The sequence below is a fragment of the Oreochromis niloticus genome, linkage group LG7 (genome assembly GCF_001858045.2).
Source record: "Oreochromis niloticus isolate F11D_XX linkage group LG7, O_niloticus_UMD_NMBU, whole genome shotgun sequence".
In the NCBI taxonomy this organism is placed as follows: Eukaryota; Metazoa; Chordata; class Actinopteri; order Cichliformes; family Cichlidae; genus Oreochromis; species Oreochromis niloticus.
In genome coordinates, this window is record NC_031972.2 from 29,934,169 (window position 1) to 29,946,558 (window position 12,390).

General features: G+C 38.1%; 1 protein-coding gene across 1 annotated transcript; it reads right to left on the bottom strand.

Annotated features, from left to right (window-relative positions):
* Positions 1 to 64: 64 nt before the first annotated feature.
* LOC100705034 (erythrocyte band 7 integral membrane protein) lies at positions 65 to 10,460 on the bottom strand. The gene is made up of 7 exons (XM_003440232.4): positions 10,241 to 10,460; positions 7,128 to 7,237; positions 6,830 to 6,902; positions 4,352 to 4,434; positions 4,005 to 4,208; positions 2,206 to 2,340; positions 65 to 1,646 (listed from the first exon to the last, which is right to left on the bottom strand). Exons 1-7 carry the CDS (start codon positions 10,299 to 10,301, stop codon positions 1,458 to 1,460), a joined length of 855 nt encoding a protein of 284 aa, XP_003440280.1. The 5' UTR covers positions 10,302 to 10,460; the 3' UTR covers positions 65 to 1,457.
* Positions 10,461 to 12,390: the final 1,930 nt, after the last annotated feature.

The following is a 12,390-nucleotide window of genomic DNA, read 5'->3' on the forward strand; positions in this document are numbered from 1 at the left end:
GTTTCCTGCCTCTGCTTTTACAAACACTTCTCATGCGACCTAAAAGAAATGAAATCAACACAAACATGCTTTCAGATTTATTTCTAGTCATATACACTTAACTCAAAATAAAATCATATCAAATCATACAGCACAAAAGAACGTGCGCTACAAACAACAACAAAGCAAACGCAGTCATTAATCCTGAACAAAACTTCAAAAAGTTATTCATGTGTCTGAGGTTTTCTTACAGAAACATAAATTCATTTAAATTACAATGAAAACTGGTACACTGGACAACAATCAAACAGTCTTTAGAGAACACAGCAGCACAGTGTTGTCTACTGGCTGTGTTACCATATGTATCAATATTCCCTAAATGTCACTATTGTTACCGCAACAGAAACCAAAACTACACGACTTACTAAAGTAAAATCGAACAACCTTTCCCTTTCCTAACAAAGAAATCCTCTGTGTGGCAACAGCAGAACAATAAACTTCACATGGCTGTAGGCATAAATCACTTGTTGGTCAAATAGACCAAACATTTATGTTAAAAGTAGGAAAGCAGAACAACAGATTAAAACAGAACTAAAACGTGTCATTTTCACAATATATAAATTCAAACATGTTTAAATATTTACACCCTGACAGAAAGAATATGCTAAATTATAACAGGGACGTGCATAGAATGTGACGTTAGACTGTAAGATGAATAGACAGCGCTAAGTTAAGACTTTCTAAAGCACACACCCCAGCCAGACCAAACCAAACCACCCCAACCAAAATAAAAGACCAGATACCACACAGCCAGCGGGCACTTTGCTTTAAAATGTTTGTAAAACTCATGTTTAAGCTTCCTGATACTTGGACACTTTCTGAAGCTTTAAATGAACAAACTTGCAAATAAATAATAAATGAACAAATTAATTAATGAATTGGAACAACTTAAAACTAAAACTAAAGAAAACTCAATTAAATAAATAAAACTTCAAGTTAAAGGTTATGCTAAGACTAAAAACTCAAACTATATATTATTATTTATATATATATATTATATAACACATTGAATCAGTGGTCATTTATTGGCAGACACACCAAGATGACTGCGGGGCATTGCCACTGCTGGCTCAAGCTACCCGCTCAGCTGACCGAGCACCTGAGGCAAAGCAAATATTCAACTCCAGCTCAGATGAACACAGAATATGCCAAATTTCAAAGGTTTGTAATAAAGGGTAAATTCTCAAAGAAGGCCTGTGGGCTAGAAGATGGTACCCTAGATTGTGTCACTTTTTTCTTTGATTATAAAGTTGGAAAAAAAGAATAAGAAGTTATAAATTAAACCTATATGAAAATTAGCTGGCTGCTGTCAGATGTAATGACAGTGAGGCAATTAAGTTTATTACACATGTATATGTGCTCAGTGATGCATGCTGGGAGTATGTGCATATGTTTTGGGGTTTCTTTTAGATGCTTTCTCATGTATTGACGAATTTCAGCAAAATCTCCAGTGGAAGCGCGAAAATGATGGTAGAGTTCTTCTCTTCAGCGATGGTGTTCAGGGTCTGAAGGTAGCGCAGCTGCAGGGCTGACGGAGACTCTGCAATCACCAGGGACGCTTCCTTCAACGCCCGCGATGCGCTCATCTCCCCCTCTGCTGCGATCACCTTAAGAGGAGAAACAGGAGGGAAGAGAATGAAAAGAGCTCCTTGATCTCACAGCCCAGTGGAAGAAGCCTCTACACCCACAGTTACAACTATTCTTATTACAAAATCTTGCAGAATTCCTTTTTTCTGGGTTGCGATAGATTTCTTGTTTTATTTGTAAATCTCCTTTAAACCAATTTTTAAAATCTCCAATAACCTATTGTTTAAAAGGATTAGACCAGTATGTAACCTTACAAACTACATAAATCTCCCAATGTTACTTTTTTCTCCTTTTTATGAAACTGTGTAGAAGTGTAGAAAAATAACATCAATCAATAAATGCAAAAGAAGGAAACAGAAAACTAGAAGGCAAAAAGCTGAACGCTATTTGAATCCTTTCAAAATAGGTCAGTGTTTCCCACACATTAGTAAATGAATGGCCAGACAATCCCCTTGATCTTATTTTGAAAGTTCAGATGTTGCTAATTTGCAGCCTCTCGTCTCTCAGATGGTCCTCGAATACATTTCCCTTAAAAGACTTGTGTTTAGACAGCGAATTGGGGGTGTAGAACTGCCTTACCTTGGCTCGGGCCTCGCAGGTGGCCTCAGCCTCAGATGCCATGGCTCTCAGTAGCTGAGGGGGCAGTTTCACATCTTTGATCTCCACCCGCTCCACCTCGATTCCCCAGTCATCTGTGGCATTGTCCAGAGTGACCTGAGGAGACACCCATGCAATGTACCGTTTGTACTACCACATCTGTAAAAATAGAAATAATGTTTAAAAAAACCCAACAACAATAGATTTTATCACAAAGTTTTTAAATGAATGAGAAGGATGTCCCTCATCTTTCAAAGTTTTGCATTTTCCAAAACTGTCCAGCAGATGGAGCTGACAGTGGTGACACGTTTCTCTCACAAAGCAGAGATACAGACGCACATTTTATATTTACACACTGTCACACACTGCATGTCTATTTTTACATTTTATGAGCAAAGTGATTTATGAAAAAGTGTCTTCAGATCAACATTTATATGTTAGGAGACACAACCTGGATAAATATCATTAACACAGTGGTTTTGTTACAGAGAGGAGAGCTATTCTTGTTCTTAATCACGTAAACCCAGAGAATAGGAAAAAATGAAACTTGTACAGCTGTGTTCTGGATACACCACTGTGTTCATATGTACCAATGAAAATTTAATAGCGACAAAAAACTACTGAAATTGCTCAGTGTGTGCTGATATGAAAAGCATTTCATATTTCACTTGGAGAGATGCTCGGTATTTAGTGTTTTTCAATTTGGGCAGTACATTGTGCGTTACAGAGGGTGGATAGCATTGCCTAGTTGGATGGACATTAACCTCCCCTGCATCTAGTGCTATTGGTCATCGTTGATCATACTATGATTATACAACTCTTCTGGGAGTGGAAGCTGTTACAGCTACAATGATTTACCAGTGGGAATTTTTGCCCATTCATCCAGAAGAGCATTTGTAAGGTCAGACACCGATGTTGGACAAGGGGGCATGGCTCACAAACTCCATTCTAGTTCATCCCAGTGGTGTTCAGTGGACTTTCGGTCAGCTTCTTCAACACAAAACTCATCCAACCATTCCTTTGTGCACCTTGCTTTGTATACTAGGGCACAGTATGTAACAAAAAAAGGTCTTTCCCCAGGCTATTCCTACAAAGTTGGAAGCATAGAATTGTCCAAAATGTCTTGTTAAGCTGAAGCAGTAAGATTTCCCGCAAGTGGAAGTAAGAGGCCCAGGCCAAACCCAGCTAAACAATCCAACGGCATTGCTGAATTCAGCGAGTAAGAGGTGTGGTCACAGACATTTGTCCACTTCCTGAAGTACCTCCTGATCACTGTCTCTGTGACTCTGAATTAGAAATAAATATTTAATCATTTACAGCAGCTCAGCACAAACTGGAAGTAAAAGTTTAATGGAAAATATAAATAATTAAATTCTAAAGCAAACTAAAAGCTGGACTCGTCATAGAAACATGGGATTAGCTAAGCTTCTCTCAGTTTACAGCAGTTTGTTAGTTTAACAGTAACACACAGTTCGGGTGACAGCTGCATTATGCACCTGGTAAACAAGGCTCAGAGCAAGATGGCATCTCAAAATGCCTTAACAATGAGCCAATAGAGACAGAAGGACAGAGATGAGGGAATACCTTTTGGATATACCGCATATAACAAATGTGTAAGGTCACACCCTTGGACACACCCTTAGATTGACAGCTCAAAGGCTTATTGGACAATGTTAACGATGTACAAAAAAAAAGTAAATTTTGGAAATATATAAGTATAATTATTTCTTGCATGTTTTTGGGTCACAGTTACAGCTAAGAGAAGAGCTGAAGGAGTTTACCTGCATAAAATGTGCAATGTCTTCACGGTCAGACAGAATCTCTGCCAGGTTCTTGCTACTCAGGACATTCCTCATGGTGGTTTGGGCCAATAGCTGCGTAGCAGCATCGGCGTTACTGACGTTAGCCACGGCCAGAGTAGGATTCTGGACCCGGTAGTAGACCACGCCATCAACACACACTGCCACAGAGTCTCTGGTCAAAACCTGAGAGCAGAACAGTGTTTACACAATACTGTGTAATAAGCTAAAAAACTAAAAATAAAATTACTACGCACAGTTATTATTACATGAGCTGAATTCCTGTGAAAGTGATCTGCTTAATGTAACTGGAAGGGTGCATCTCATACCTTTTGTGGTGGGATGTTAAAGGTGACGGTGCGCATGTCCACATTAATAAAATTGTCAGTGCACGGCAAGACGAAGAACAAGCCTGTGGAATCACAAGAATGCAAATAGTTTCAACAAAGACTAACGCTACGGTAAACACAATAATGAGGAAGCTTCCTCACAAATGTTTGAAAAGACCAGGATGAATGAGATCCTGGCAGGAGGCCAAGTCAAGCTCTCGCTTTATGAGACTGCAGCTGTGCTGACAGCAAGGCAAAGCCGTGGATATTTGCAGCTTTCATTAGCCTGTTTCAAGTCACTATGATTGAATTAGTGCATCAAACAATACTAGTGAAATAGACATGTGCTAGGTGTGCAATCATTTAGCAAACATTAACACCACACCAGATAGAGAGTGGTTGGATGCCATTCCTGTCAGGATATTGTAAATTTAAATGGTGAGATCACAGACATCTGTTCAGGAGGGGCAATGATGATAACAACAGTCTCCCCGTGCCACTTCCACCATGAAATCTGAAGTACTCTCAGTCAGACAAGTAAAAAGGTCCCAGTTGGTCTAATACAGTCTGAAAAACACCTTTGTGATGCACATAAGCATGTTTATCGATAAGCATCTCAGTTTCAGGCAGAATGAAAGATTTTACAGTAAAACTTTCTTTGTGAGCCCGTAGATAGAGAAGCCAAGAGTTGCAGGTTGCAGGTGCTATTATTAATCCCATGCTGTCATAAACTGAAGCCCAGGGCTCTCTGAGGAGCCACGTTTCAGCATTTTGAAAGGACACTGCTTGGTTTTTAGATCTAGTATAACAAGAAATCAAAGATAAAGAGACAGTGAGTTGTGAGGTGTATGCAAATTGTACCTCGTGGGAGTCTGTATTTTTTACTTCTATCCTTCTAACAAATCCGCTGCCATTCAAAACACAAGTTACATAACTGATTGTATGGATAAGGCATTCAGAAAAATATGCTGTAGCACTTGAACAGCTCTGTGGGTGCAGGTTCACTCAGGCCTCACACAGGGGCCTGAGTGAACCTGCACCCATGCCCACTTTGCACAGGAATGTCTTTAGTCTTGTTGCTATAAAGCCTACCAAAAAATCACATTTTAATTTGTAGCAATGACATGCCTTGTGTCATTGTGCCCAACAGCAGGAGGAAAATGCTCTTGTAAAAACAACACAACAGGACCCACTGCCCCCATGCTTCTCTTTGATTCTTCCTATGGTTTTTTTCATGGTTTTAACAACACAAATATTGGACTGTCAATCAGTGTCTCAAAAACTACACTATGGACTGTCACAAAATAGTAAGTAACACACATTTACGCCCCCCAATGAGAAATCCTCAGGATTTACTGGAAGAATTGGCACTACATTTGGTTACCAGATGATGCATGGTAATGTTTCTGTGATCCCCCAAAATGAAGTTGGCTTTTGCGACTTTGAGTCGAGTTGTTTAAAAAAACATTAAGTGGATTTCCATGAAATTTGGTACACGCATTAATATGCCCCGAGAATCAACAGCAATTGCTTCTGTGATTTCATGACTCTTTTTGTCATCTGGTGCCATGATCAGGGTGCGTAATTTGCCCAATACTTTGCTATATGAACAAAATGGATCATACCCCTAATCAGTACTTTCTCCACGCCAGCATTTTAACAACCACACTGTAATGACACTTGGATATACATTATGTAACTTTTGCGCTCCCTTGCAGACTGGTAGAATTAGAGGTTTTTGTAGTAAAGTAACCCCGACCAAACAACTGGCGTGCTCTACAAAACAAAGGGTGAAAAAAAATGTAACTCAACAATACACATCATATATGAAAAATTTATGTTTATGTCAATCAGTCCGATGACTGTGGTCTGCTGTGTGACGATGGGTAAGTTTCCTACACTGTTTGTCCAAATTTAATGCAAGAAAAAAACCCCCCTCCAATTTAAAGCTCAGCTGATAAAGGGTTAATTGAAAACTATCTACTGGAATGCAGGGGCAAAAAATCTAAACTAAATATGCCACTTTCCTAGCCCTGTATACTTTATCACAGTGAATTTCCTCCTTGAGTTTCTGGGTTGCCATAGCAACTGATGTCATTAAGTCTGCCGATAAAAGCAGTAATCAATATTAAATTTATTGACTGCATCAAAAATAACGGACAAGCTAAATCGCTGGTAACAGGACACTGACCAGTGCTTGCTCTCCTCCCGCCCCTTTGAAGCAGCTCTGTATTAACTACAAGTGAGCCACTGAAACACTTAAACAAATGTCCAACAACTGACATTTGCAAAGAAATGTCAGGACATTTGAATGATGATCCATGCAGCCACAGCTGAGCATGAAAAATATATTATCTATGAGTTAAAGACTACTAACATTTCAATAAGGGAACTGTATATTTAGATGACTATTTAAAAAAAAAAAACCACATGATGGTGTAATAAAAAGAGAAAAAGAAATAAAACATGACTTCTTACCTGGTCCTTTGGCTCCTCCTGACAAAAGGCGCCCCAGGCGAAAAATAATAGCTCGCTGGTACTCCTTCACAACCTGTACACAGAGAAAAACAACCCTACTGTCATATATAAGAGTAATTTCTTTTTCTTGCAGGTAGTTATGGAGGAATTCTTATGCATGCTACTTTTAAAAAGCAATGAGTTTTCCTGTAAAGTAAAGATGCATTTTATCTGGGTGAATGGTAAACAACCATGCGTCACCAGCTTTAAAAGCTGTTTCTAAAATAAAACAGATAGCACTGCAATTTAAGTAGCTGACCACAATACACATCCATATGGAGATGGGCAGAGTAATCAGCAGGAGAATGAGGGAGAGCCCAACCAGAATCCTGCCACAAAAGCCAATGTCAGTGTTTGGGTTCTCCAAAGCTGGGGAAAGAAGACAGACAGCATGATTTCAACTGGTTTGTACCAACTATGAGAATATATTAATGCATACTGAATCTTGTATATTTGGACATATCTGCATGTATGTTCTTCTAGATGCTAAGAAATTATATTTTATTTTTTATTTTTTAATTAAGATTAAAATGGAAGGGAAAAATCACAATCTATTTGGCCCTATGTGAAAAAGTAATTGCCCCCTCTCAGCTGAGTTCAAATAGTTGAATCAAGAAATCCCTTAAATAGAACCTGTCTGACAAAGTAGGTAAGCTAAAAGATCTCAAAAAACAATGCAACATGCCAGACTCTAAAGAAAGAAAGTGACTGACATCTATCACTCTGGAAAGTGCTCCAAAGCCATTTCTAAAGCTTTGGTACTCCAGCAAACCATTGTGAAAGACGTTATCCACAAATGGAGAGAACTTAATAAACCTTCCCAGGAAGAGGCTGCTAACCAAATTTACTGAAAGAGCACATCGACGATTCACAAAAGAATATAAAACAACATCTAATGAACAGTGTTCATGAGTCAACAATAAGAAGGAGATAAGCAAAACTAGGATATATGAAAGAGTGCCAAGAAAAAAAACACAATGCTGACATCACAATGTGTGAAACACATGCTGCCAGTCATCCAAACACTTGACTGCAGTACTTGATTCTAAGAGTGGCACAATCAGTTACTAGGTTTAGGTGGCAATTCCCTTTTCACATAGGACAAGTAGGGTTTGGATAGCTTTTCCCCCTTAATACATAAATGGAAACTGCATTTTTCGTTTGCTGTGGTTTTCTTTATCTAATATGAAAATTTGTTGATGACCTGAAACATGTAAGTGTGATATGCAAAACGCAAACAAATTAAGAAATCAGCTCTCTACTTCTGTCAACATCCATTCAACAGACAAAATTAGAAGTCAGAATGCCATGAACGACTTATACTTAACTTACAATACAATGCTTCAGCACCCCCAAAATGAATCAAAGCACCCCCAAAGATTTCTTACTTTTTTGACAATATTTGCTGTTTGTGTGACACACTACTAAAAATATAAAAAGCATACAGTACTTATTTGAGACATAACATTTTAACAACAAAAGTATAGATACCCCCCATCCTCCCAAAATGGTTTGTTCCAGCTCGCCTCTCCCCTACTCTGGCTCTAGCGCCCTTTCTGCCAGAGTGATGGTGGCTGAGACGCAGCGGAGTGGAGGTGTAAGTGCCTGGTTTAAAACAGGACATATTAGCTGCATTTAACCTTCAGTTACTCTTTATATAGTTAGGTAGGAGTCAGGCCATGTTTCTTTTTAGCTGAAATGCATTAAACTCAGGTAACCTGCAGTGTTGAAAACGTGTTTTCCGACTATGTTTGCTACCCTACCTACAATCCGTCCTCGTGTAGTAAAATCAACGACATTTGACCGTCCTGTTACTCCCATTGAAATTTATACAGCCTATTTAAAATCTAAAACTTAAAATTGTCCGTAGCCTACTGTTGTTACCACTGTCCTGTTTGAAATGGAATGAGAGAAGCTGGTTATTTTGTCATATGTATATGTGCCGATATTAAACCCAGGCGCAACATTCAGGTAAAAGTGTAAGAACAAATCAATAAAGGATAATGTTGGATCAGTGTTTCAATATTTATATCTTTTATTAGATGTACATGTGGTTTTGTTATTTGCCTTTTGTTTGAAAGTACACTGAGAGAGGACAGTTTTTATTAGTGATCTTAATAGTATTTTTTCATATTAATGTAATTTTTTAATCTAATTGAATACAATCTATTTGTGTATGATTGTCAGTCCGAAGAGGGAGAGAGGAAAGAGGGGAACGTGAGGAGAAAGTACAACATCAGGAAGAACCAGGTAAGGAAACAGGCAAAACAGAAACTGTTAAACTGCTTGAGAGAGTTCACCAACAATAGTGATTTGCCAACCTCAAGGTGAGGCGACATAGGTTAAAATAAAGGAAAAATTCTGCAGAGCCATAGTAGTATCTGCAGTAAAGATCTTTTCATACATTGTAGACATTGTACCATAGGCAAAGTTGCCTCCAGTTTTATATTTTTTTTTTAATCAATATTTTGTACATTTGTACATTTAAAGGACTCTTCTATTTTTGGAGTGTATTTTTATGTATCTGTATTATATTATACATGCACATTAAAAGTTAATCTCTGTCCAAAAAATGCACTCAGTTTACTTCTTACTCACTATGATCATCATTCATTATTCTCCCGCAGTAATTAAGGTTAGGATATGTATTTTCTTTTTTTTATTCCAATCCATTCTTCTTTTGCAGCATCTAAATAACCTTTATCAGATTTGATGGCTTTGTTACAGATTTTTAAAAACTGTTTTGATTTTCTTTCACAAATGTGGGGATTGTGTTAAAATGTACAAAACAATGATTTCATGTTTTGTGACGAGGACCCAGGCAGAGAGACTTGATGAATTTAAGAATCTTATGATTTAATGATTTAAGAAATTTGCAGACTTGCACTGAGATGGTAAAATTATGATGACTGATAACGGAGATGAAGACAACAGACGATGAGGACAGGGAGGAACAGGGGTTTAAATGCACCAAGGAGACAGTCAGAGGGAGACATTTAAGGATGCCTGGACTGTCAGAGACAGGGAAGAAGTCTCATTGTGACGAGTAAAGTTTATCTTGCCTGGCTGGGCAGCTCTCTGGGTGCTCAGCACCCCCAAAGCTCTGATCCTAGAATCACCCCTGGTGTGAGTGGAACTTAATGGTTTATTATCGGTCAGCTAGCTCGTTTTTTAAGTAACTATCAATAAAAAAAATATGTACTTTTACCAACATTTAATTAGAAATTTCACGCTAATCTAAAAGTAAAACTTTCAGCTAAGTGCTGACTTAAAGAAAAAGCCAAATAACTCGACTGGGCCAATGCTCACTGACTTTGTGAAGCCATCTCTGTCCAGCTATCAGTAAGGTGTAGAAAATTAAGCAGCCGTTACCTAACTGCCGTTCGCGACTTCGAGCTCGTTTCATTTCAGCATCTTCTTTGTCGTCAGCCATAGTACCGGTCAAATAATAAATAACTAACAGTGACAGTAGGAAATGATAGCGATATATTTATCAGATGTCTGTTATTCACTATGAGCGACAGCCAGTTAGTGCGAGGTGACGTTTACCCAAGTTTTTACTTGCAGTTAATCTGACGCAAGGGGGCGTAGCTGAGACCAGCTACCTTCCACGTCCTGGGATATATGAAAGAGTGCCAAGAAAAAAACACAATGCTGAGGCCCGTAACTGTAGAAAACATCGAAAAGACCACCCGGAGAAGAAGAGGACGAGGAAGTGTCATATTCAGTTCACTATTGTTCGTGCTATACAAAAGTCTGGAGTCACTTCACATTTCTTAATGTTTTGCTAATAAATTTTTAAATATATGCGGCAAAACAAACAGCATATAAGTGAACACAGTTTGTACTAATTACTTTGAAAGTCAATATTTGGTGTGACCACAGGCATTCTTCACAGTCTGAACTTTCTTAGGAAAGCTTTCCAGTAATTTCCCTAAGTGGTCTTCAGGAATAGTTTTCCAGGTTTCTTGGACATTCAGAGCTGTCCTTTGGATGTTGACTTCCTTTTTTTAATTTCTCTGTCAAGATGATTCCAGTAATGTTGAGTTCCGGGGAGGCCAATCCATCATCGACTTCCATTGTGAGTTTCTTCTATCCATGTATGTTTTCACTGCACTGGCAATGTGTTTGGGATCACTGTCACACTGAAAAATGAAGGCATTGCATAGTAGATCAAAACCTAAGAGTACTTTTCTGCATTTAATACTATCAATTTTAACAAGATCTCCAAATGCCATAGGCTGAAATGAATTACATCACAGGACCTCTTGTGTTTTACAGATTGATGTAGACGCTCACTATTGCACCTCTTTCCTGACCTCTTTTGTACATGTCAACAGTGATCTGAACCAAAAATTTGAAGTTTGGATTCATCACTCAATAAGACCTGCTAATATTTAGTAGAGTTCTTGTGCAATTTGGCATACCGATGCAATCTTTTCCCTATTGCCCTTCCTTAAGACCTTCAGATTCTGTTTATCTGCTGTAGATAGTATTTTATGCCTGACACTTCTTCTTTTGTCCTCTACTGGTTTAATTTCAAAAGAAAAATTTTAGAGAGTCTGAAAAAACATTGCTTAAAAATTAATAGGAATAAATAAGAAAAAACTACAACAAATTATGGGTCCTTGGAAGCAAAATATAAAGATGTGAGGAGTGGCTCAAGACAAAACTAATTTGATTGATCTGTCCTGACTTTGTCATTCTTATCCCTACTGAAGGCTCATTAAAAGAAACAAAACATGTCAAGTCAAAATGAATGTGTTCAGTTCGATGGGGAGATATTTATACTAGATGTATAAGCATCACCTCTGCTTTGAAACAAAAGAATTCCTCATATTCTAGACTTTCACACAGATCAAAGGAACCCTTGACCACCAAAATCTAATACTTAACTTTTGAATCCAAAGCATATTTGACCCAATATTTATACTGTATTTCCAATATTATACTGTTTGCTTACATTTTGAAGCCTAATATATAGCATTAATGACATCACAATTATGTGCTTGACTTAAAAATGTGCATGTAGGTGTTGGCATCTACATATTTAAAAAAATATTTTGAATATTTAAAAAAAAATGTCAGAACCTTCAAGTGAGACATTGAGCTCAGTGCTTGGAGCTCACATTTTTTATTTAAGATGGTCTGGTACACCAATAGACCTTGACAGACAATTCAACTGCAAATCAGCTTAAAAACATTATGTTGCACCTATGTATGCACCTCCTCATGAGGTTAAAGAAAGATCAGCAAGGTTGACTTTTTATGGCTTCCTCACATACAAAAAATGCAGAGGAAGTAACAGTCTACTCAGTGTGGCAGCTGGAAGCTATTTAAATTAACCTGCTATTTACAGGCTACTGTCGAGGGTTATGCTAACAACTGAAAGAAGCTTCTATTAATAACCCACGCAATGAAATATTTTCAGTGAATTTATGCGACAGCAGTCAGAGATTTCAGTCCACGTTGACATGATAGCATCACACAGTTGCGGCAGACTTGTTGGCTGTGCACGTGAA